Source organism: Sturnira hondurensis, unplaced genomic scaffold (assembly GCF_014824575.4).
Source record: "Sturnira hondurensis isolate 20B ecotype Veracruz unplaced genomic scaffold, ASM1482457v3 Scaffold0013559, whole genome shotgun sequence".
NCBI classification, from domain to species: Eukaryota; Metazoa; Chordata; class Mammalia; order Chiroptera; family Phyllostomidae; genus Sturnira; species Sturnira hondurensis.
This window is the reverse complement of record NW_028086190.1, coordinates 380919-406101: the sequence shown is the minus strand read 5'-3', so window position 1 is coordinate 406101 and position 25183 is coordinate 380919. Positions and strand designations below refer to the sequence as shown.

Below are 25183 nucleotides of genomic sequence, written 5' to 3'. Positions count from 1 at the left end.
TCCACAGTATAGGTATTCATGCATGTAGTAACTAAATATGTCTAAGCATATTTAACTTTAAAATGAACTTTTTAAAATAATAAGATTCTTCTTGACTCTTACCTTCCTTCCTTATTCTTACCTTCTGAATGAACAGCTATGTTTGGGAGAGGGATGAGTGGGCCTCGACAGGGGACTGGTCCCACAGAGTCAGGTAGATATTTCCTGTCCGTTTTGTAAAAACTCTGGCTTGTTTTTCAGTGCCCAATTAAAAGCTCAGTTTCTTCAAGAAACCCTCCCCCTATCTTCTGAAACTCCTGTTATTCCTACAGTTAGTGATGGTTAGTATTTTGCCATTTCTAATGCTTTTTGGGTAGCAGTGCTTATGTTGTTCCCTCTTTGGTTTGAGGTCCAATTAATAGTTACTGAGTAGCCACAAATTGTGTTAAGCATTTTCACATTCAGTTCTCATGTAATTAAGCCCCGATTACAGCCGAAATGTTGATACCAAAGCGGGCATCATCATCGTTTTGGTTTACTGATAAAATGGCTCAAATAGGACATTCATTCAAGGTCACACAGTAAGTGACAGCTGGGACAGAAGAGAAAGCCTAGGCTGTCTGACTTCAAGGCTATTTTTCTCTTAAATTGTATAGCATTGAGAACATTTCAACATAAAGAAAGCTCCAATATTACAATAAAAAGGAATGAAATCTTGCCATTTGCAACAACATGGGTGGACCTAGAGAGTGTTATGCTGAGTGAAATAAATCAAAGATAAATACCATCTGATCTCACTTATATATGGAATCTAAAAAACAAATGAATAAACAAGACAAAACAGAAACAGACCCATAGATATATAGAACAAGCTAAAGGTTGCCAAAAGGGGAGGGGGTAGGAAAAAAGAGTGATATAAAATAAATAAAAAATTTTTTTAAATCAGAAAAAAATATATAAAGCAATTTGACCCTTGACAAATGTGGAGGTTATTATTTTTCTCTGACATACGGGTCTTGCTTGCCATTTTAAAAAAAAAAGTGTCTAACTAGTCTCAGGCTCAAATGCCTGGCTCATGGCATGAAGTGTTCCTCTGTCTAATGAGAGTGCAAGAGTCTAGAGCAGTCCCCCCTCAAGTGAAATAGTGGAAGCATTACCAGGAGGTAGTTAATAGATCTGGGAGCATGCTACCTCCAGTGATAGACTTCACCCAGAGCAAATTCACCGTGTTTCCTTGATTTAATGGACATGGCCCTGCTGAAAGAACCAAGCACCTGGGCTGGTTGGTATTTGTGCTCCTATCGCTTACATTTTGCTGCCATCTAGTGGTACTTGTGCCATTGCAATCCTCACAACCCTAACTAGTCATGCTATCCACCCGAGAGCATTGGTTAATTGCTATTGAGCTTTCACAAATACGATAATGTTTGTATAGCACTTTGTAAAGGGCAAAGTGCTATGCGAATGGTAACTGTTATTAGAACTAATTATTAGATGGCCCAGTACTTAATCCACAGGATAGCCTATAGTAAACTAGGGAATTGAAGATTTATCTGTGGTTAATTTTAGAAAAATAGAGCATTATATCTCTGTTGGTATAGCAACACATATCAGAATTGCATAGATTTTGAGTTGCAGAATTTATTTTTGGTATTGATATTTTAATACACTTAGATAAGAAATTCAAATAAGTAGCGACATAATAGGGCATATAATTTTTAAACTCAATTTCTCTTTTATCATTTATTAGTGTTCTTATGGAAGATTTACATTAGCCATTCCAAAACCTCAGTTTTATACATAACTTGTTTTTATCTCATATGTTTGACACACCAACACTCAACTCCTTGTTGTTTTCAATGAACAGGAAGGTGTAAAAGTCACCTCTGCCCAAGTTAGCCCTGGTTTAGAGCTGCCAGATACAGCAAAGGGAAGCTAGCATGCAGTCAATAAGTAGAAATGCTGAACCAAGCACTTGGGGAATCTTTAAGACTCAGGTCAAAAATAAACACATTAAAATACAGACAGAGATTTGGAAATCAGGAGGAAACATCAGAAATAAAATTTAGAAATATCTACTTGGTGCATGCTGGAAAAATGAGGCAAAATAGGAGGAAACAATTTAGTGGATCACTGGGTGCATGCACTCTAACATTTATATTGGCATACACATCTGCAGTTAGATTATGTGTTTGAATATTATAACAGTTAAATAACTACCATTATAGCAATGAATAGAATTGTTAGTGAATAGTAACCTTCCCCGGGACTAATGCTGTGATAGTGTTGAGGTAAATATGAACTACAAAACTGGGATTGAAGCCTTTGTATCCATATGTCTGGAGATGGTGAAAAAGGACCTTCAGTCCAGGGAATAGAGATTTTTCTATAACCAGAATAACACAAGAAACAAGATTTAGATAACTGCCTATTTATTGAGAAAGATGAACCCCAGAACTTAAGCGAGTTTCGGAAGGAATCCTTTTTCCCGATGAACTTGACACCCCTGTTTCTTAAATCAGTCTGGCAGGAAATAGAAATCAAGTTTTCTCGATGGAATCTTGCATGATATCGTAGTCATTGAATTTTTTCAACTCAAATTTTGCCTCCAGCTAAACAAGAGAACCAAGTCTTGGTTTCCTTTTTTATTGTTGTTTTTCTTTGGGGAGTGCTTCTCCTCACGTTAGATTCCCTGGAATCTCTGCATTTGGTCGCTTGTTCAGCAGTCAGTAGGTATTCATTGGACGCCTGTGCCCATCCAGCCGCGTCCTGGGTGCCACAGGCATTGTGGCGAGGAAGAAACAGAGGGGCATCTACCCTCATGTAGCTCGCAGGTTGGTGAATGGGGTGGATGGTAATTAAACACTACCCCAAATAATCCTCATCAGAGTTTATAATTAAAATTGTCTGAAGTAAATTAGTACAGGGTGCTGTGGGAGAATTGTACAGAGGTTCCCTGCTGGGCTGGGGAAGGTGTCCCCAACGAAGTCACATTTGAAATCTTAAGCATAAGTAGCAACTTAATAGTCTAAGAGGGAGCAAAAGTCAAATTTTTCAGAGTATTAACCACATTTCATCTAACTAAATCTTTGGTATAATTCCATCAAAATTTTATATGCATCAGTATAGACAGATGGTCAGAAGAACTTCCTTTAGACTCTGAATGAAAAGAAAGACTTGAATCCATACGATGAAGAGCAGCCTGTCTTTCAGATACGTGCTTTGTCTCAACAGCATGCAGCGTTCAGATGTTCGATGCCGATGTAACTGGCTGGAAATGCATTATGCTAGTTGAGCTTGTTGTTAAGTTCATGCTCGCTATAATAGCATTTCTGCCTGACTAATGATGGATTGTTACTGCAGCGGCTTCCTTACAAAGGATTTTCTAGTGCCAGACTGTTACGCAATAGAGCCTAGAAAAACACTTGAGCGATATTGCCTTCTCATAGGCATTCCATCACGGCAACATGCGGGGCACCAGAGGGGCCTGTGGTTTGGCAGATGGAACAGAAGGCTGGGAATTACAAAAAAGAAAAAAATCTTCTGGCTGTGCTGTGCTGGAACTGCTCTGCGTGACCTTGAGCAAATCCTGTAGCATCCCCATCTTTGGGTGTCTCTTAGCAGATGCGGATGCTCCGTTTGCACAGAGGTGTTGGGGGAAATAACTAACATGTTCATGAAACAATGCAAAGGGGATGCCAGCCAAGGAGAGAGATGCTATATAAGAGCAAAATAATATAGCATACAGGCATCGACATACATTATTGGAGAAGTGCCCTGGAATGTCTTCTTAAGCAGCATCTATCATGATGAGAGGCAAGCCAAGCCAGAGTGAAGATGATTCCTGAAAAACTCAGAATTCCCTGAATTTGAAAAACAGCACTGATGACAAAAAACTTTTTTAAGAAATAAATTACACCAAAGCCCTATTACCTTATACTAACTAGAAGTTTTCTGAGAGAACAATTCATTTCTTTAAATGGCTATGCATTCTTCCAGAAGAACGGAGGCACAAAGTCCAAGATCCCAATTGAATCATCACTGTCATCTGTCCATTTTCTCTTCTGACCCATTGGTACTTTGAGGGATCAGAGGGGAGAACAGGATTAACATCATTTAAGAAAGAAATTCAACTTGTTGAAGCTGAGTAGGAAACATGAGGCCCTTAGCAGGACCTCATAATCATGTGTTACATTTTTGTATTCACTTTGTTATTAGTTACATGTCCTCAGCTCATATCCTTAAATTGAGTCTTTTCTCTCCTTACATAGTTAATCATAGTTCAGTCAAACGTGGAGGCGGAACTGGAGAAAGGACCACAGATTTTCTCTGGGTGCCGAGAGAGAGCTGTTTTCACTACCGCTTATGCCTCCTCTCCCCACCATAGAGTTTTAAGTCCAACTGTTTCATGTTTTTACTTGTTTGTTGTTCTCCAGCAGATACACAGCACTAGTATGGGCCACCTGTTTTGTTACAAAGGTTTCCTTTTGAGGGTGGAGGTGGTGTACTTGTGGTATTTCACAGGACACACTTACTTAGCAAGCAGCAGAATTAGAATCCAGCCATCTCGCCTCAGGCTGCAGAGCACTCTAAACTCCCAGGAAGCATGAAGGATGATGCGTGGGTTTCTGTGATTGTTAACCCTCATCTTTTTTTTGGCATCCAAGCACAGGCTGTGTCCTGGGAGTTGGACTTGTTCTGTCCCTCATGAGCCACAGCAGCCAAACGGAGTCACGAGTGCACGTGGCGGTGTCCCTTCGCAAGCTCTCTGCGTACCTCGATGACAGCGGGAGCCAGAGCAGGACATTTCAGGAGGTAGGAGAAAGGTTGCAGTCTTCTTCCCTTTTCTGGCTTTGTGTTTTCTTCTTTTGTTTTCTTCCCTTTTTGTTCTTTACTTCCCATATTTTTGTGACTCTGAAATTAAATTCTTCTTCAATTTCAACTGGGATAAGGAGAAAATCTGAGCAGCAAACAACCTATATTAGATCATAAGGTTTTCCAAATTGTGCAGCTGTTTAAATCAACTTCAAGTTAAATGTGGCATATAAGATAAGAGCCTTGAGTGAATACAAAAACCTTAGTCAGCATCACTAGAAGGCAATTTCTAAGAAGAGCTGCAATTTCTGGAGGAAGGTTAAATGGAGAGTTTTAGAATTATGCCTTAGCCCATGTAACTTTAAAAGATGTCCAGGAAAAAGCTTAAGAAACTGCGTATCAAAAAGGCATGATTTTTTTAAAAATGTCAGCTAGCATGAAAAATTATTAAGGAAATTCCCTTTGCCACATTAACTGAAGAGCTTTTTTTGTTATGGCACAAAAATATGCAGAATCGCAGTTCATGTGACTCAGTCTCTGAGAGTTGGCTGTGTTTGGAGGGAATGTGGGAGGCGTGTGTGTCTGCTGTGCCCAGGTGAAGCTGGACCGCCTGTGCTCTTCTCCCGGAGGAGCTACAGACGACCTATTGGCCTGGCCAGACTCCCCCTCTCATTAGAGCAGATTCTATTTTATCCAGGCCTGCCCACGAGCTATTGATGAGTGTATAATGGCTCCTGTGTTTCCTTGCTCTGCTACTCTGCTTTCAGACGTGGGACTTGTTGAATCGGTGAATTTCTTGGGGGCACAGAGGGTTGAAGTTTTGTTCTAAGACATGCACCACATTTCCATTTTTAAAGCAGAGCATAATTTAAAAGTACATTTTCTAAGCAAAAGAAAAAATTGAACCAAGGAGCAATTGGATTAATAAATGAAAACAAGGTTTTTATAATTGAGGCATGTGACTGCTCAGTGTTTGATTTATAAGGCTTTGGGCAAGCATTTTGTTTTCTCTCATGTTTTATTATACAATTTCTAACTTAGAAATCACTCATTTTTCTCACGCCATATAAACCAATGTTAGGAGGTGAACATTTCTACTTTGTCTTAAGAGTATCTTTGTAAGGGAGGTTGCATCATGAAAATTCGAAATATCAGGGAAGGGCACTTAATTTTAATTTGCAAATTCGAGGCTCAAGTAGATTGTGTGACTTACCTGACGTTACTGAGCCAGTAAATGGTGAATTTGGAACATGCACCCGAGCATTCTGTCTCTATTCCCAGCATTTTTATTTGTGATTTGTTCGTTTAGTCATTTACTGATTGATTCATTTACTTGTTAAATTATCTCTAGTTTGTACAATTTATCTAAATCTAAAACCCTCGGTCATGGCCCAGTGTGCTCCACTGTGGAACCTTGGTGCATTGGTGCCCCTGGATCAGAGCATGTGTCGATCAGTAACGTCCACTGTGATGAGCATCTGCTTCTGCTGTTTGTAGACGGTGTGTTCTGAGTTGGGGAGGGATTTTTTGGTATAGAGTCTCGAGACCTGGTTTGAATGTCAGCTCTGTCACTTGCTAACTCTGTGTAATTGAGCCTCAGTGTCCTTATCTATAAAGTAGGAGTAATGACTCCCATCTCATGACATTGTTAGGAAATATGAGATGGGCAGCAAAATAATGGCCAGTCTGCAGCAGGTTTATTGGAATTCAATTCTTATCCCGGGGAGAAGTTTGACCAAATATTTGTGTCAGCTAAACCTTGTTCTTTTATTTTCCCTCATGAAGAAATTTTTGTCTGCTGTCTTTTCTTCTCAGGTCCTTGCCTATACCCTTAGCTGTGTGTGCGCATCAGCATTCAGTGCTGGAATCGTTGAAGCTGCAGAGGCTGAAGACATTATGAACAAGCTTCGACTGTTGGTAGAGAACAACCAGCAGGTTGGAATGCACACCCTGAGAGTTTCTCTCTTTGGGTCTCATGCTGCTGCTAGGCTCTAATTTTGACTTACTCTGATTAGAGTGTAATGGGATATTTTTCATACCCAGAACTCAGGAACACCTGACCCGCCCCTTGTCTCACAGCAAGAGGCAATAATCACAGGTGCCTTTTCCTCTCCTCATCCCCTATGTCTGAGAGAAGACAGGCTTTTCAATATGGCTACATACAGGGTTCTGATAAGGTCAACCCTTAGCAGATTCAAGGTGAAGAATCTCTACTCATGACTGAATAGGTATAGGAAAACTTAAATGTCTGTAAATTAAATTAAAAACCCTTAAATATTGCCTCTGAACTATTATTCAGCTTTAAAAAGGAAGGAAATCTTATCCCACGTCAGGGCTGAACCTTGAGGACATTGTGCTAAATGAAACAAGCAGTCAGAAAAAGGTGCATCCTATGTGCATCTGTGAGGTAACTGGAGTAGCCAGATTCTTGGAGGCAGAAAGTAGACCAGTGGGGGCCAGGGCCTGGAGGAGTGGGCGTGGGAGTTGCTGTTTGTATCCACAAAGTGTGTTTTGCAAAGTGGAAAGATTTCTGGAGATGGAGGTGGTTGCACGACAGTGTGAGTGTACTTAACGCCACTGACCTGCATAGTTAAAAATTATTAAGATGGTAAATTTTATGTTACCTGTATTTTACCACAGTTTTAAAATTTGAAAAACACATGTTTTGTCTGATTATACATACTCTAGAATTTCCCCATTGATGGGGGTGGTGGTGGTTTTAGTTTTTAAAGGTTTCTCTAAACTCTTAATATTGGCCATGGTGAGTTATTTCAGAATTCACTGGTTTTAAGCCTGCCTGTTCGCTGTTGTTGCTACTTTATGATTATATGCCTGATCACTTACAGTAGGTTTTGCAACACCGAAATGTAGAAGTTCGCATATGCAGTGCTCGGCGTGAAACATTTTCCCTGCTTGTTCGGGAGTTGGCTGAGCTGTGTGATCCACTTTGGTATTTTCATCCCAGCCCCTTCTGAGAATGTGGATCCTATGAGCCAAGTTGCTCAATAGTGCAGTGTTATTTTCCTCAAATAAATCACTCACTGCAGCTTAATCGCTCACAGTTAGATTGTAGCATCTCTTGCAAACCAAAGTCTAGATTTTAAAAATCTGCCCATCTCTGATTTTCGGATGGCAAAAACACTTGTCAGCAGGAAGGGCTTGTGCTGCTCTATGTAAGCATCCTTGTTCTGTGCCATTCTTGCTCTTTTTTCCTTACTGTGTGTTTTTATTTATTTCTGACAGACTTCAGGTTTTGCCTTGGCGTTAGGAAACATCGTTCATGGCCTGTCTGTGTGTGGACATGGCAAAGCCGAAGACTTGGGCAACAAACTGCTCCCTGCCTGGATCAGAACTGTGCTAGCAGAGGTAGAAGCCGCCTTCTGCATTTTGTTTTATTTTTTTATAAAGGAAAAAGGGGTACTTAATTGGATGATTTAGGGGTACTGCTCAGGTATATAGCTTCGCAATAAAAAAGTGGGCAATTGTAAATGAAAGAAAAACTTGTAGTTTCCAACCCTTATGAACCATATGTCCTGTCAACTGTGATACTTTTTTTCTTGAACTGGTTATTTGGTCAGTGTTTTAATTGAAAACAACATTGTGGTTTTGAAAAAAACAAGAAGAAGCTATCTATGATCTAATAACTTTAACATGTTGCTTTATTTAAGTCTAAGGCCATTTTGGTTCAGGTTTGATACAGGTTATGCTGACCCTACAGATTTAGTACCGCCTTGACCACTTCCGTCTCCATGATGTAATAAGCCATAGACTCCAATCCCAAGGACTGTTTCCCTTTTGACTTATTCTTTGTTTTCAGGGCTCATCCACAATGCTTTGCTTGGCAGCTCTTCATGGCATGGTGGCCTCAGTGGGCTCTGAAGGGGATGTAATGCAGGTAAAAAAGGAAAAGAAGGAAAAAAAATCTAAATGTGTACACAGCCACAACAAGAGCAGAACACCTAATGTCTCGGCATGCTAAGGACAAAAGAACATATGCTCGTAGAAATGGTAATACCGGGCTTTGCAGTGACTTAATGTGTGGAAAATTGTTCCTGGCTGAGAATTCTTTGTGTATAGATTTTTTCCTTATTTTATTTGGTTTGTAGGGATTAAACCTAGTTGACTTCAGTACTTTCTACAAAGTTCCCTGCCTGAGAAAAAGTGATTGAATCATAAGAAATTTCAGAAGTCATTCATAAGAAAATACATTTTGCATCTGTAACATTTAAGTCAGTATCCAAGAAAGTGTTTTTCACTTTAAAATGGTTTTTTTGTGTGTGTGGTGGATACATACATGCATAAGTTTATAAGTAATTCTAAGGAGTTCCTTTGTTTATACAGTAAAGGTTCCTTAAGTGGCGGCTACAGGCCACCCAACTGAGACCAATGATAAATAAAGCATGGGCCCTGCTCTCAGGGGGCTCACAGCCTGAGATGTTTTTGAAATGTAAGGACATAATGATAGATCGGTCTGTAGTTTAGAAGGTGACAGCTCGTACTGGGAATATCATTATTTACTTTCTGGGGGATGCTGGAGTGGATATTCTTGTGTTTCTTTCAGCTGAAGTCAGAAGCCACCCAGAGCTCACATTTTCAAGCCAGGCTTAATGAAGTCATTAAAACCTTAACACAGGTGAGAAAAAGAATTTATTGGATAAAACCCTTCAGTGGGAAAGCAAACTCTCCCCCTCTGTCTTTTTTCTCTTTCACAATGCAAGCATTTTTACTTAGAAAATGAGGAAATCTTGGGTTATTGGTGGTGAATTTAACAGGCATTTGAAAGTGGTTTATGCCCCTACGTTTGCTGACAGACATGCACTGCCTCTGGAAAAAAAGCTGGCATTTTGGGTTAACTTAAGTTGGTATTAGTTTCCCTTAAAAATTAAAACCCAGCACTGCAAGGGATGCTGGGCCCTGAGGACACGGAGAAATGACAGTGCTCAGACGGCAGGGCAGACACTGAGTTGCATGGTTGGATGGTGCTGGTTCAGGTGGCACAGGCAAAAAAAAGCATTTGAGTAAATCATTGTCAGCATTATCCTTGTCTGGAGAATAAACATATTTATGTGCAGAGAAATGGTTTTATGTCTTAACATTTTTACTTTAAAAAAGTACTGTGTTCACTGCATAAATTTTGAAGGTATAGACAGAGTGGAAGAAGCAGGAAACATACCACTGTTGCCCCCCCCAGCGCAAGGCCCTTACGGCTAATGTTGGGTTGTACGCTTTCCGAGCATTGTCATGTTCTTTGCATAGTTGGTATTCTTACCGCATAGAGAACTTTGTAGTCTTTTCACTTAGCATACTTGTTTTCTTCTTATAAAATGTAGCCAGTTGTAACACCCCAAGAAGTTTTAGTAATTCATACTTTTAAAGCAGAACAAATTTCGGAACAGAATAAACTGTCTTTTTCATGTATGGATATGAATATTCTCAAAAAAATCTACTTAAACTTAAGTTCTTTAACTTGGGAGAAAAAATGTATTTTAAACTATTGTAAAAATGCTTATATGAATGATCAAACACAATAGAACATTATTTAAGGAAGAGAACAAAATAATATCCTATTTTTAGGGGTATTTTAATCCTAAGAAACTATCACCTCTTTTTACCTTTTGGACACAATCATTAATATGCTCTTCTGTCACCATTGGATTGATTGATCGATCAATCGATTGATTCAGTACCCCTTGTTAACCACCTATATATTCCCAGTTTAGTAGACTAGATGTAGAACTGCTCATTACTAGACAAGCCACCATCTCATAAAAAATTAGTGACTTTCTGTGAATGACCTTTTGTTGAATGGAGTTTGGATTATGAGCCATCACTGAACTGTTACATTTTCATCCATAGGTCATCAGTGTGTCTGGGGTGATTGGTCTTCAGTCCAATGCAATCTGGCTTCTGGGACATCTACACCTATCTACTCTGTCCTCAAATCAAAGTAGAACCTCTGGTAAGATTAGAGCCGTAGGACGCTGGATCTAACAGGAGGGATTGCTGACGTGGGGCCATGTACTCTGTTCAGAGCATTCATCTCCACAACAGCTTTCAGGGATGGGTCTGGTCCCTGTTTTACATCAGAGGAAATGGGCCGAGGGAAGGCTTCCTCCCCTACCCAGGGTCACGTGGCCGCTAGTGGTGGACAGCGGTTAAACTCAGGTCTGTTAGCCTCCAAAGCTCATGCTCTTGTCACCCTTCCTTTCTGCCTCCCTTAGAGAACAATTTAGAAATTATGTCTGACCCTGTATTTTACAGGTGAAGAACCTGAAGCTCAGAAACGTTATGTAACTTATGTACAGAGGTAGTTTAATGACAAATCCAGAAAAAAGAGCCAGGTCCTTAAAGCTTTGAACAGAGTTCGTTTTACTTTACTAGGTGTAATAATAATGGTTTGTGTACAACTTGTATTCCATTAAAAGTCTCTTCATATATGGCTAGAGTTCTTCTGGCTCCTGCTTTTGAGAAAATGGGGTAGGTACATTTAGAGTTGTTCCTTTTGTTGGCTGAAACTGAAATCCTAGGTCTTAATGTATCAAGGCTTTTTCTATTTCCAGTTTTTTTATAACAAGCAATAAGAAATATTTGCAATTTCCGTATGCTTAATTTATGTTTGCACTTAAAGATTTTCTGGGGAGGCATCACTGTAATGTAGTGGGACCTGTATGTGTTCCTTGTTCTTTATAGAACTTTGACCCATGGGCTCTCTTGGACCCAGGCCAGAGGGGTTTAAGTACCAAAGATTCCTCCTTAAAACCTAGGTTCACATATCGCCTGACAGGTAGTCTGTGGACAGCATTACCGAGAACATGGGCCCCTGTAATTACTGTCTCCCTCACTTTCAGTCATTCCTTAGCTACAGAAACAGGACATTATTCCACAGCATTCCACACATAATGAACTTTGGACAGCTGGAAGCTGTCATATTAAAATGGGGAAGAGAAAAAACTTAGTCATCAGAGGAAACCCTTAGTTATGTGAGTTTTGAAGGGCAGTGCTCCCACAGTGTCCTGGTAGAATAGCACGTTTATGTCAGGCTTTTGCTTTTTTACATGGGCTTTTAAATGTTCTGGGCTACATGGTCTGGCCCACATATTGTCCAGTCAGGTCACAGTGAATCATCCTACACTCAGGTTCTCTGGAACAAATGATTGTATGTCTGGAAAAGTACAGCTGCTTGTTTCTGATGGAACTTTCCAATTGAGCCATTTATTGCAGTAAAAACCATCTCTTGCAGCGATTACAGGGGATGGGGAGGGAATGAATCTAGCAAACTCTCCAGACTCAATGAGCACAAATGTCACCGCCTCACTGTTCCAGGTCAGCAACGTCTGGCTATTTGTACATGTTGGTCACTTAGGGGTCCCTGCCTTACGAAGTAAGAGACTGGTTGCTATTAATACTGATCGTTATGTTTCATGGCTCATGTATCTGATTCAGGATGTATTGAAGTGGCTCCCAGAATGGTGGTCTCAGCCTGGAAGCCCAGCCACCTTGATGACACTAAGGAGGTCACAGGATTGGGGCACATTGAGGTGACAGGGTGGAAAGGATTGTTTCTAACCGCTTCAGCAAGATTTTCCTCCTCTGTGGTTTCCAACTTCTCCTAGGTTTACTGCCATTTTTAAATAGCTTACATAGCCTAAGTGACTACTTCAAGGCCAGTCACTTCAGTCTAATAGAATTAGTTGCAGCCACAGAGTATTGTGCTGAGATTAATGGCATGAACATCCCTGGTTTGTCTCTAGGTTGATATGGCAGCAGGAGGTCATTATCTTCCCTTCATTAGTCCCGCCAAGTTCATTGGTTAATTTGATCATTTTCTGTCTCCACAGTTCCTACTGACTATAGCTATTTGCCTGAAAGCAGTTTTATTAGAGCAGCCATTGGCTTCTTCATTACGGGAGGAAAAAAAGGCAAGTAAACACATTTCTTACATTTTATCTTTTTTTCTATATAGTAAGTACGATTATGTGCCCTGAGCACAGAAATTGCTTCTGTGTAATTAAATGACACAGATTTGAAGGGGTGAATATTTTCTTCTTCCAGACCATCTTTGCAATTGGGGTAATCAGGGTCCCACCTACAAAAAATGGTACATGAAGCATACGCACTGTGTAGTCTCTTGGAATCACCATATCTGACCTTGGGGGGCTCTGTGAAGACCTTAATCTTCCACTTGCTTATTTGAAAGGTATAAGCACACATTACTTTTCTTGTCAGTTTCAAGTGAGTGTGACCTAAAAAGAGAATACAGACCTGGGTACAGTTTGTATTTCAGGACCTGACTTGGAAGTAGGCCTTCACCCGGAACCTGGTATGATTGCCCTGTGCTGTTGGAAACACTGGCTCTGGGATTTATTTTTAGCTTATGGGTGTTTTTTTCTCTGCAAACATTTTTCCCCTTTATGATTCTTTCTCGCTGTCACCACATTAGAGCACAAGCCATCTGAAGACAGAGATTGAGTGCCTTTTGTTTTAACTGGAGCCAGAATAATGCCATGTATGTTATTAAATAAACACTCTTTAGTGATATACGTGCACTATTCACTGCTGTGAGGAAAAAACGGCTTGGAACTGAACACGTCACAGCCCCGGAACCAGTTTCATCTGTGTAGTGATCTTTCACTGGTATTTGCTAGTTTCATTCTTCCCTGGGCTGCTTAGGCCGGTCTGGACAAAACCCGGGCCTGTCTCACAAGTCCATCGCAACTTTAGGGGAATTTTTTACACAAATGAAAATGAAGAAATCTGATTAATGAAGACTGTGGAAAAATAAAATCTTACCATTGAAAGGGATAGTAAGTGTCGCATCATCTGATTTCCAACTGGGTACAGTAATCCCTGGAGCTTCCAGATTTTAAACTACTTTCATAGTTTGGAGATGAATTCTTTTTGTTTCTGGAGTTCTAGAAACTGTGCCATTATCCTCGAGTCGTGAGTTAGCATGGTTTGCTTTTCCATATCCTCAGTGGACACTGATATATGGTTGTATCATTGTTGCACATAAATATTTATATATAAACATGTCATATATCACACACAGTGTGGAGTTAATTGTTTAAAGTGTCATGCTGTCATATCAACCCAGAGACAATTGTTTAAATATAAATCAAGTATATTTAAAGTAGATATTATAAATAGAGATGTCTTCATTAGTAAGTCATTAAATTTTCACCAAAGGAACATCTAAAATTTCCATGGCTAGAATAATTCTAGGGATATATATTTTTGCTGATTTTTTTGTTAGATTGCTCACTGATATCTTATAAAAATTTTATTTTTTATTTTTAAAAATGTTTTATTTATTTGTTTTTAGACAGAGGGCAGGGAAGGAGAAGGAGAGGGAGAGAAACATCAATGTTTCACTCATCCACCACCTCTCGCATGCTCCTAACTGGGGACCTGGCCCACAAGCCAGGCGGTGCCCTGACTGGGAATCGAACGACTGACCCTTAGGTTCACAGGCCGGCGCTCAGTCCACTGAGCCACACCAGCCAGGGCTCTTATAAATTTTTTAAATGATGATAATGTAAGGTCATTTCCATGAGAAAAAAAAATTCTTAAGGGCAAATGAAAGATAGGCTCTTTTCTAGTGAATAAATTGTCACTTGGCTTCCTAGATCCATATTTCTTGGCAGAGATTAATTTTCTCTGAATCCTGTGGGAAATTATTAGCCACATGTAAATCCGTGTGGTTGCGCAGTCGTGGGACAACAGGAAATGTTCTGCTATAAAATGAGAAATCAGGGGGCTGGCCTCAGTGACGATACGTGCGGTCGCCCTGAAAGCCGTTTTAAAACAGATAAATGAAGTATTAAAAAATGCCCTATTATCAATCAGATTTTTGGTATTTTCAGGTTGTGGGAGAGGGCTGCCTTCTTGTCAGGTTTGCTGACTAGATTCAGAGTAAAATCTATTCAGCCTTACACATTACTAATGATGACCCCAGAGGAGTGGGGGCCGTGGGAGGCTGACCTCAGTCTCCCAGGCCCATTTACAAAAACAAAACCAGACCCTGCTCTATGGGGCTAAATGGGATGACCAAATGCGGAGGTGTGCATGCAAAGGAGTGTTTTCTTCTTCAATATGCCCAGCTCATTTGAATTTTAATAACTCCCTTCTGAAACAGCTTTTGAGTTTAAATGTCTGGATGTCACTCACCAGAGCCCAGTGGAGCCGCTGATAGGAAGGATGACAACTTTGGTGAGCTCTTTTGAGGAAGAAATGCCTTTCGAGGATAAAAATCATGCTTGGCATGGGCAGAAGAGAGCACACTTTAGGGGGAGCATGGCTTTGTTGCCTCTGTTGCTATTTAATAACTCACCAGAGGAAGGAAAATGGATTGAGTTATGGCTCTGCCACTCTTATGCCAGAGACTGGGCATCGCATTCTCAGTTTTAGACAATCAAATTTGAGATCGTGAAAATATTCATCTGCTCTCTAATGCTGAGGGTTTTTCTCACTCACGTGATAGAACATAAAAGATGTTTGTAGAATCGTACATGCTTATAGCGGGCCTTCATTTTCAAACCACAACTAATAGATGAAATCCCTCCCAGTTATTAAGGACTTCCATTAATAATTTTGAATATCTATGTTTTTTGCTATACCCTGTAACCACTCTCTTTTCTTCCCTCATTGCCCTGGCCTTCCAGCAGATGTATTCTTCCTTAACCTTCATCATTATCTATTCCTATGGACATTTCTTGACTATGCTAAGCTTAAAATTTGCTTATCATCAAATTCTTTGTATCATGGAATTGTTTGCTTCCTTAAGGGCCTTTAAATTTTGACTTATTTTTGCTTCTTTTCTAATCATTTTTTTCTGACTTCTGATCTTTGGTTTTTTTTCAACCTCATAGCATATTCAGATTTCAAGATTTTACTTTTTTATAAAGCATTTAAAATGTATTAAAAATTTTCTCTGGCTGGTATAGCTCAGTAAATTGAGTGTGGGCCTGTGAACTAAAGGATCGTGGTTCAATTCCCAGTCAGGGCTCATGCCTGGGTTGCAGGCCAGTTCTCAGCAGGGGATGCATGAGAGGCGATCATATGTTGATATTTCTGTCCTTCCCTTCCCCTCTAAAGATAAATAAATAAAATCTTTTTTAAATAAATAAATAAATAAATAAATAAATAAAATGTATTAAAAATTGTAATAAAATAAGCATTTATTTTTTGGTGCTAACATTAGGTATTTGTATCTAACAATTTAGGATTATTTTTCTTATCATTCCATTACTAGGGCATGTGGCCAATTTTCTAAGCTTGTATTTTTCTGTTAGACTTTAAAGTTCATAGTAAGAAGTATTATTTGAGGGAAGTATATCTAAATCCTTGTGAGAAGGTCATTATGAATGGAATTTTTGTTATGAATTCATTGGTCAGTGATCTGTATATATAAGTATTGGTCTTATATATAAGCTATAGATTGGTATATTCTCGATCATTTTTAGACTATTAATATGAGATATAATTGTTGGCCAGTCTGGCCAAAGAAGCACGATTAGTGAAGTCTATAAAATAAATGATATGAGAAAGCTGTCCTATTTTTTCTGATGAAATTGGGGGCTCAGTTGCCAAGATTGTTATTTTAAAGTATTTTAATTTAGTAATAGTTTTCCTATACAGTTCTGTTTAATCAGTTATTAGAAATGGACACATGTGTATGAATAACACTAAGATTAATGTATAAAGAAGGAAAAAGAATCCCCTACAGTCTCACCTCAATAGATGGTTCAGCATATGTCCTTCCAGGTATGTGAGTTATCTTGAATCGTAAGATTTATATTACTTTGTTATCTGCTTTTGACAAATATAACAACTCCCCATATAAATGAACATACTCACCATTGATCTCCTCCGAAGGGAGGCTTGGAGAAAAGTATGAAAAGAATCCTTGCAGCCTCGATGTTTGTTAATGGGTATGATTTGGGAGTGTTTGATTTCTGTTTCTGTTGTAAACACCATGAAAATATATAGAGGCAAAAAAAAGTCACCAATTTTTTACCCCCACAACTCTCTAACAGCATCTATCATTTTTTAATTTTATTTTTTAATTTGCTTTTATGTACACATAATTTTCATGGATTTCACATTATGCTAAGTGAAATAAGCCAGGCAGTGAAAGACGAATGCCATATGATCTCACCTTTAAGTGTAACCTAATGAACAAAACAAACAAGCAAACAAAATACAACCAAACACTTTGAAATTAAGAACGAACTGACAGTAACCAGAGGGTATAAGGGAGGGAATAATGGGGAGGGGGAGGGAGGAGGATTTACAGGAACAACTATAAAGGACACATGGACAAAACTAAAGGGGGTAGAAACAGGGGAGGGAAATAGGGCGGGGGTTGTGGGGATTGGGGCGGGGTGGGGGGAAGGCAGAAAACGGCACTTGAACAACAATAAAATCCAAAAGTATTTAATAAAAAAAAAGAAATTTAAAAAAGTATGCATATACTTCGTATTTTTACCTTAGTATTATATTAATATTAACGTATAACTTTTTCACATATTTCCATAATTATTCATTTTTAAGTGACTGTAGAATATTACATCAAGTTAAATCAAAATTAACCATTTCCCTATTGGTCATTTTAAATTTTTGTATTATAGAGAACGTCTTTATGTATGTAATTTTCTCTCTCGTTCATACAGCATTTCCTTAGGAGAACTGTTAGCAGTTTTTAATTGGTGACTAAAAGGATGGCATGACCTTCATTCTCTTCAAAGGGTGGTAGCAGGTTTCAGTACCTCAGCCCTGCGTGAGGATGCAGAGTGGTCCATCAGGGAGGTTCAAAGCACAGGAGTCAGACTGCCAGGCTTCATGCCCACTTCTGCCATGTACTGGCTGAGTGCCTTCAGGCAAGCTGCTGAAGTTTCTCATCCTCCATTCCTCCTGTAAAGTGGAGGAAATAAGTAATCGAATCAACTGTCTTTATAGTTTTGGTAAGGGTTATGAGCTTGTGAATTACTTTATGTAACAGTGCTTAGAAAAGGAAGTAAAGATTAAACCCTATCTAGTTACTAAATTACAAAGCAAACCAACATGTAGATAAACAAATGACTACAGTCAAAACCAGGCAGGTATAAAAGGGTAACTTAAGACTGTAATTTGCATTTCATTGCCAGAAGAAGTAAACATTTTTACATGTATTTCCTATTTAAGAGGTTGTTTACTTTTAAATTTTAGGCAGTTTTTTAATGTACCTTTTTTCTTTTTATTTTGAAATAATTTCAAACTTACAAAAAAATGAAAATAGCTAACTCCTATATTCCTTTTTCCTGATATTCTATTCAGGTTTCACCATCAGGCCAAATGATGTCTTCAGCATAAAAAGAATTTGATTTTGACAGTCACACTGCACTTATCATATCTCTTCAGTCTCCATCAGTCCAGAACGGTTTCTCAGTTATTCTTTGTATTTCATGACTTCAACATGTTTTAAAATTAGAAGTGATGTCTATTATAGAACATTCTCCTGTTTGGGTTTACTGTTGTTCCTCGTAGGGAGTCAGGTCAGTCATCTTTGGCAGGGATGCCATGGACCTGACGCTCTGCCCCTCTCTCTCACCGCATCCCACCAGGTGACAGGGGACGTCTGCCTCCCTCCCCGGTGATGTTAGTTTTGATCACGTAACGGGTAGCTTCCAGGTTTCTCTACGACGAAGTTTGTGTTTTCCCCTTATCATCAATTAGGATGATGTATGGAGGTATTTTGAGACTTCATCCTGCTTTCACCCGTTCGTTTTAGTATTCATTAATGTGTGTTTGCCTAAACTAATTATTACTATAGTGTGTCAAAAGTAATTCTTAAAATTCTGTTATTCCATTTACATTTAGTAGACATTATACTGTGCTGATAATGAGCTTCTTCCTTCCTTCCCTTCCTTTCTTCTCTATATGGACTACTAAATTTCCATTTTATTTAATTTTTTATTCAATTATTGTTTTGATCCTCAAATTGTTTCAGATTAGATCAGTTAAGAGCCTCTTGAAGTTGGTTCTAATGTCCTTTTGATGTGATCCTATAGTTGTTTGAGATACTTTTTCTTTGTGGCACAAGATGCTCTAGGCTCATCCCGTATCAGCCCCATCCCTGTAATAGCCAGGTAGCTCAGGTTCCTTCTAGTGCAGAATAATATTTAGATGCCAAGATCTGGCCAGTTTATGCCTTTGCCACTGGGGTAATCACTATCCCCAGGCCCTTTCAGGGGACAGTTAGGAAATTCTCTTTCCCCTCTGTCTTTCCCTCTTACCCCTCCTTCTTCCTCTCCACCCCTCCACCCTTCTCTTGTCTGTATTAATTTTTACATATACATACATGTAAAAGTGTCTATATATATGACTTGTGGTCACACACACACACACATATATATATATATGACCACAAGTTTACACTAATATCTCCTGTTACAGTTCAGTGCCACAGGGTTCATTCACTCTACCTTTCTCTCTTTTCATATTTGGAAGTTCTCTGACAGTAAGAAACCTGGCACCCATTATTCCCAATATATTTGTTCATTTTCTCAGTCCCTGTAAATGTGACCAATCTCCTATCTCCACTGGGCCACAGCGCCTTTCTGTCAGGCCTGGTCTCCCGTGGGCAGCCTTCATGGTGTTAAGGGGCCCAGGGATGTTTTTGTTTCTAAGACTGAATGTGGTTGAAGTACTTGTTATTAAGACAGAACATCCTACCACCTCTTAGAATCTGACTGGCATCAGAATCATCAGCTGTCTCCAGTGGATATCGTGATTATAGTTTCTGGAGGGGGGCTAAGCGCCTCCTAGTCCTCACAAATAGGCCATCCTGTAATTACCTCTACTTGCATTTTCTGAGGACTTTGGAAAATTTCTACTCATCCTTTCATCCTGGTTTAAATATTCTTTCCTCAGTGGGGAAGAGAGAAGTTTCCCTGATGGTCCCAGATGGGTTTAGGTTTCTTATATGATACCTTTCTAGATCGGTTTTGGGATTTTTTTTTTTTTTTAGTTTCTAAAATCTGGATTTACTTTTCTTTTTTCTTTTTAAAATATTGTTTATGCTATTACGTTTGTCCCACTTTTCCCCCCTTCTCCCCCTTCCACCCAGTCCATGCCCCCCCACTTCCATAATCAGCCCCCTCACGATTGTCCATGTTCCCTGGGTCCTTCACCTTCTTTCAGTCAGTCACCAACTCCCCCCTCCCCTCTTATAGCTGTCAGTCTGTTCCATGACTCTGTGCCTCTGGTTCTATTTTACTCATTAGTTTATTTTGCTCATTTGATTCCTCTTGTAAATGTGATCTCTGGTATTTGGCTTTCACTCACTGGCCTACTTCACTTAGCATAATAGTCTCCTTTCTGTATGTTTCATACTTTATGTATGTATAATGATTTGCTTAATTTTTTATGGCTCTCTGTTTAAGCCTGTCTTTCTCATCAGATTGTAATTTTTTCAAGGGCAGAAAGAATATCTGTATTTTATCCTGAATGCTATGAGAAGAGTACTTGGCAAGGAATAGTTTTCAAATATTTATTGATCTACAGCTTTAAGCCCATATATGGGAATAGATAATTCTAAGCTAAGTTGCTTCTAAACAACTCTGAAGGCGGAGAAAGTAAAGACACGTCCATACTGCACAAACAGTGTGCTGGTGATGGGAATGCGTGTTAGCCTGTTTGTTACCAGACTTTTACTGGAGAGCTTACACGTGTGCACTGTGGCACAGATCTGAAATCTGTGTAGCCAAATGTGATAATGCGTCCAGTTGTAATGCATTATGTTCAGATGTGCCGTTTGTATCAGGGTTCTTTGAAGCTGTCAACTGGATGAGAGATTAAAAGCGACTTTGTATCTGGATTCTAAAACATGTGGATCCTCTTAATAAGTACTGTTAGGTCTTCTCAGCCCCAAATCCATTGTGTGTAAAGCATTTCAGTGTTTCCTTTTATCTACGGTACTTGTTTGAAAGACAAAGCACTGTCATAAGGGAGCTGACCATTCCCATTGCTGAGATTTGCATTCTTGTGTCCATTGCTAAAGATCTCTGGAGAAGGGACCATGTGACTTTGTTCTTCCAGGCTTGCGGACTCCCTCTTTCCATACACAGCCCCATCCCCACCCCCACACCTCCAGATGCGTAGAATTGTCAAGTATTTTCTTCATTCCTTATAGTTACTATTATTTCTTTTATTCCAGCTCATGTCAGGATTTGTTGTCTGCAAGTAGTGGAAAATAATGTGTGATTCTGTTTATGCTACCTGGTAGTGATTCTCTGCCCTTTAAAAGTAGATATATTGTGTCATAGCACTTTCTTAATTTTCAACCCTATGCTCTATTTTACAAGTTCTCCTTGTTTCTGACACTTGGTTGTCAGATCAGGGTTTTAGGGTTGGTGTCAGGTCAACCCTAAAGAGCAAAGAAGCAACATGAAAAGTGCACAGTAAAATGTACTTATTGGGAAAGTTCTACTGTCCTATCAAAGGAGAGCTCATTGTCTAGGCAATAAAACATCTGGAAAATTGTCTTATTTCGCCCTTGGTCCTGGTATTAGAGGACAGGTTGAATGTCTTTCTTGATTCCCTAGGTCCTCTGGAAAGTGCAATAATTTTATAGTGAATTTTGTAGAAGGACCTGGAGTAAAATTGCATGTAATTTTGAAAACACTTGATGTAAATAAAATTAATAGAAATCTGCTTATGAATTAGTCATATCCAATATAAAATTCTATTCAGGTCCTTAACAGGAGAGAAAAAAAGTAATTCTATGCATAGATATTTACCCTACTGTCTGCCAGTTCATCAGGCTGTTATTTTGAATAATGAGCCAAAAGGACTCCCCTCCCCCCTTAAAAGCTCAATTTTTGTTCACGTTTTTGTGAAATCAAAGACTCCAATTTGCAGCCAGTGTTATGTGAACATTGCCACATGTGCGTAATCAGCACAGAGTTACGGGAATAGCCCACCAGTGAAGTCCCACCACTGCATTTTTACTTTTACTGCCTCTGATTTTTCCACATCTGTTTGTCATATCACTAGAATATCAGCTCTGTGAGCATAGTGGCCTATTCTGTCTTGTTCAGCTCCACCTCCACTCTTTGGAACAGTGCCTGGTACCTAATAGATGTTCAGTTAATGGTTGGATTAATGCATGTTTATGAATACATTTACCTTTTGTCAGAAATTCTTCTTGTAATAGCAGTGGTTAACTTCCTGATAATATTTATGTTCTCCTAGTATTGCATCTCAAGATGGGCTAGAAGTAAAGCTTCCATTACTGGTAACATGGAATAGAAAAGTAGCAAGTGTGTTGAGTTTTAACATTTTCAGAAAGCAAAAAGTGTTTGTTGGAGGCAACATCACTGAAAGGTACACAACTAGTTTTACTTTCCCAAGTTGGCAGTGGCAAAGGAAAGGAGGTAGGATGTTTGGTGGCTAGCCTAAGAAAACATGCAGATTTCTGAGATAGCTCTAGTGGGAAACACGAGTCTAAAACATCAGAGGAAGGCCTGGGTCGAAATATGGACTTACTAGTCGTCAGCATATAAGTGATATGTGGAACTGTAAGAGGAGATGAGCTCAGGCTGTGAGACTCAGCAGAGGAACAACATAGAAGTTTAGAGAAGCATTTATTTAAAGAGTGGGGGCATGATACAATTTTAGATAGGAAAGTATAGAAAGAAAGACAAATGCCCTTGAATTTGGCATTTAGATAGCAATTAGAAATCTTTGTAAGTAGAATAGTGGGGTCAGTAGCTAGATAGCAATTGTGGTACGGTATTTTTATTACAGAAAGCAACTGACTCACTTCATCTGACTTGAAAGTAATGGTGTTTATTGCATGGATTGCTAAGTTTCTTAGAAATCTAAGGGCAATAATCATCTTTCAGGGGCTGCATAGAGTCAGTTTTTCTCATGGATTCTGCTTCTCTCTCCAGAGACAGCATCATCCCTTTCTATGCTTCTTGTGCTTCAAAAATATACACTGTGGTAAGATTTATGTAACATGAAATGTACCATTTTAAAGTGTACCACTCAGTGACATTTAGTGCATTTACACTGTGGTACAGCCACCACCACTGTGCAGTTCCAGAGTGTTTTCATCACCCCAAAAGGAAGCCTTGCACCCATTGAGCAGGTGCTCCCCACACTCCACTTCTCCAGCCTGTAGCAACCAGTAGTCCCCTGTCTGTCTCCGTGGATTTGTCTGTTCTGTACCTGTAATGGAATTGTGCACTGTCTGACCTTTCGTGTCTGACTCTTTTACTTAGAATAATATTGTAAAGGCCCACTCATGCTGTAGCATATATCAGTATTTCATTTTTTATGGCCAAGTAATGTTCCATTATGTGGAACGCTGTCCATTTTGATAATCCATTCATCACACTGATGAACATTTATGTTGTTTCTACCTTTTGACTATTATGAGTGGTCATGATGTGAAGATTTGTGTACAGTTTTTGTTTGGACTCCTGTTTTCAGGAGTATATTGGGGTGTATATCTAGAAATGATGAGATTGCTGGATCATACATCAATTTTGTGTCATTTTTTGAAGAGCTGAAAAACTTTTTCTACAGCGGCTGCACCATTTCGCATTCCTACCAGCAACATGTGAGGGTTCCTCTTTCTCCACATCATTGTAGAGAACAAGCCAACACATTTTTTCCCTTGTTGTTGTTGCCATCCTAGTGAATGTGAAGTGATATGATTTGGTTATGATTTGCATTTTCATAATAAACAATGATGTTGAACACATTTTCAAATACTTGATGGCTATTTATAGCTTATCGTCTTCAGAGAATTATTTACTCAAGTCCTTAATTTAAAAAATTTGATTGTCTTTGTATAGTCTGGATACTAGGCTCTTATCAAATATGCAATTTGCAAATATTTTCTTGCATTCTGTAGGTTAACAATATCCATTGATGCACAAAAGTTTTTAACATTGACAAAGCCTAATTTATCTATTTTTTCTTTTGTTGCTCATGTTTTTGGCGTCATATCTAAAACTCCATTGACAGCTCAAAGGTCAGAAGACTTAGCTCTGTGTTATCTTCTAAGATTTTTATGGTTTAATTCTTGTATTTAGATCGTTGATTAATTTTGAGTTAATTTTGTATACCATGTTAGGTAGGGGTCCAGTTTTATTACTGGCATGTGGCTGTCTGGTTTTTCCAGAACCATTTGTTGAAGAAACCATTCTTTCCCTCATTGAATTTGACCCTTGTCAAAAGTCAACTGACCATAAAGTATGGGTCTATTTTTGACCTCTCAATTCTGTTCCATTTGTTTATATGTTTATCCTTATATTTGCCAATACCAGACCATTTTGATTACTGTAGCTTTGTAGTAAAATTTGAATTTATTATGTGCAAGTCCTTCACATTTTTTTCAAGGTTGATTTGGCTATTTGGAGCCCTTGTAATTCCACATATATTTGAGTATCAGCCTGTCCATTTCTAAAAAAAAAAAGGCTATTGAAATTTTGGTATGCATTCTGTTGAATCCATAGATAGCTTTGGGGAGTATTGCCCTCTTACCAGTGTTTCCAGTTCATGAACACAAGATGTCTTTCCATTTATATATTTTTAAATTTTATTTAGCAAAGTTTTGTATTTTTTTAAAGATTTTATTTATCTTTAGAGGGGAGGGGAAAGAGAGAGATATCAATGTATGGTTGCCTCTCGTGGGTCCCCTGCTGGGAACTGGCCTGCAACCCAGGCATGTGCCCTGACTGCGAGTCGAACCGAGATCCTTTGGTTCACAGGCCCGCGCTCAATCCACTGAGCTACACCAGCCAGGGCAGTTTTGTACTTTTTAGTGTATGTGTCTTTCACTTTGAATAAATTATCCCCAGGTTATTTTATTCTTTTGAACACTGTTGCAAGCAGTATTGTTTCTTAATTTCCTTTTTATATTCATTGTTTTTGGGATATAGAAACAATATTTTTGTGCATTTATTCCTTCTTCCTTTCTAATGTGATTGCCTTTTATTTCTTTTTCTTGCCTAATGGCTGTGTCTGGAACATCCAATACAACGTGTTGAAAGTAGGTATCTTTGTCTTGTTCCTAATCGGAAAGGGAGAGCTTTCAGCCTTTCATCATTGGGTGTGATGTTTGCTGTGGGGTTCTAACAGATGCTTTTTACCATGTTGGGATCATTCCATTCTATTCATAATTTTCTAAGCATTTTTTTACTCCCATCCCAGCATTTTTATCATGGAAGGGTGTTAGATTTTATGAAAAGCTTTCTGCATCATTGAAGATGAGCATGTTTCCCTCCCTCTTCCACTCTGTTAATATGGCATATCCCATTGATTCATTTTCTTATGCTGAATGACACATGAAGGCCTGGGGAAAATGCAGTGTTGTCATCATGTATGATCCTTTTAA

At 39.0% G+C, this 25183-nt stretch overlaps 1 protein-coding gene across 1 annotated transcript in view; it reads left to right on the top strand.

Moving 5' to 3' along the window:
* FOCAD (focadhesin) overlaps positions 1-25183 on the top strand; it is a 330364-nt gene that overhangs the window by 280484 nt on the left and 24697 nt on the right. The window contains exons 29-35 of the mRNA XM_037061968.1: positions 4647-4794; positions 6610-6729; positions 8038-8160; positions 8612-8689; positions 9356-9427; positions 10651-10753; positions 12633-12713. Of these exons, the coding sequence (XP_036917863.1) occupies positions 4647-4794; positions 6610-6729; positions 8038-8160; positions 8612-8689; positions 9356-9427; positions 10651-10753; positions 12633-12713 (725 nt within the window). The remainder of the gene's footprint in view (positions 1-4646; positions 4795-6609; positions 6730-8037; positions 8161-8611; positions 8690-9355; positions 9428-10650; positions 10754-12632; positions 12714-25183) is intronic.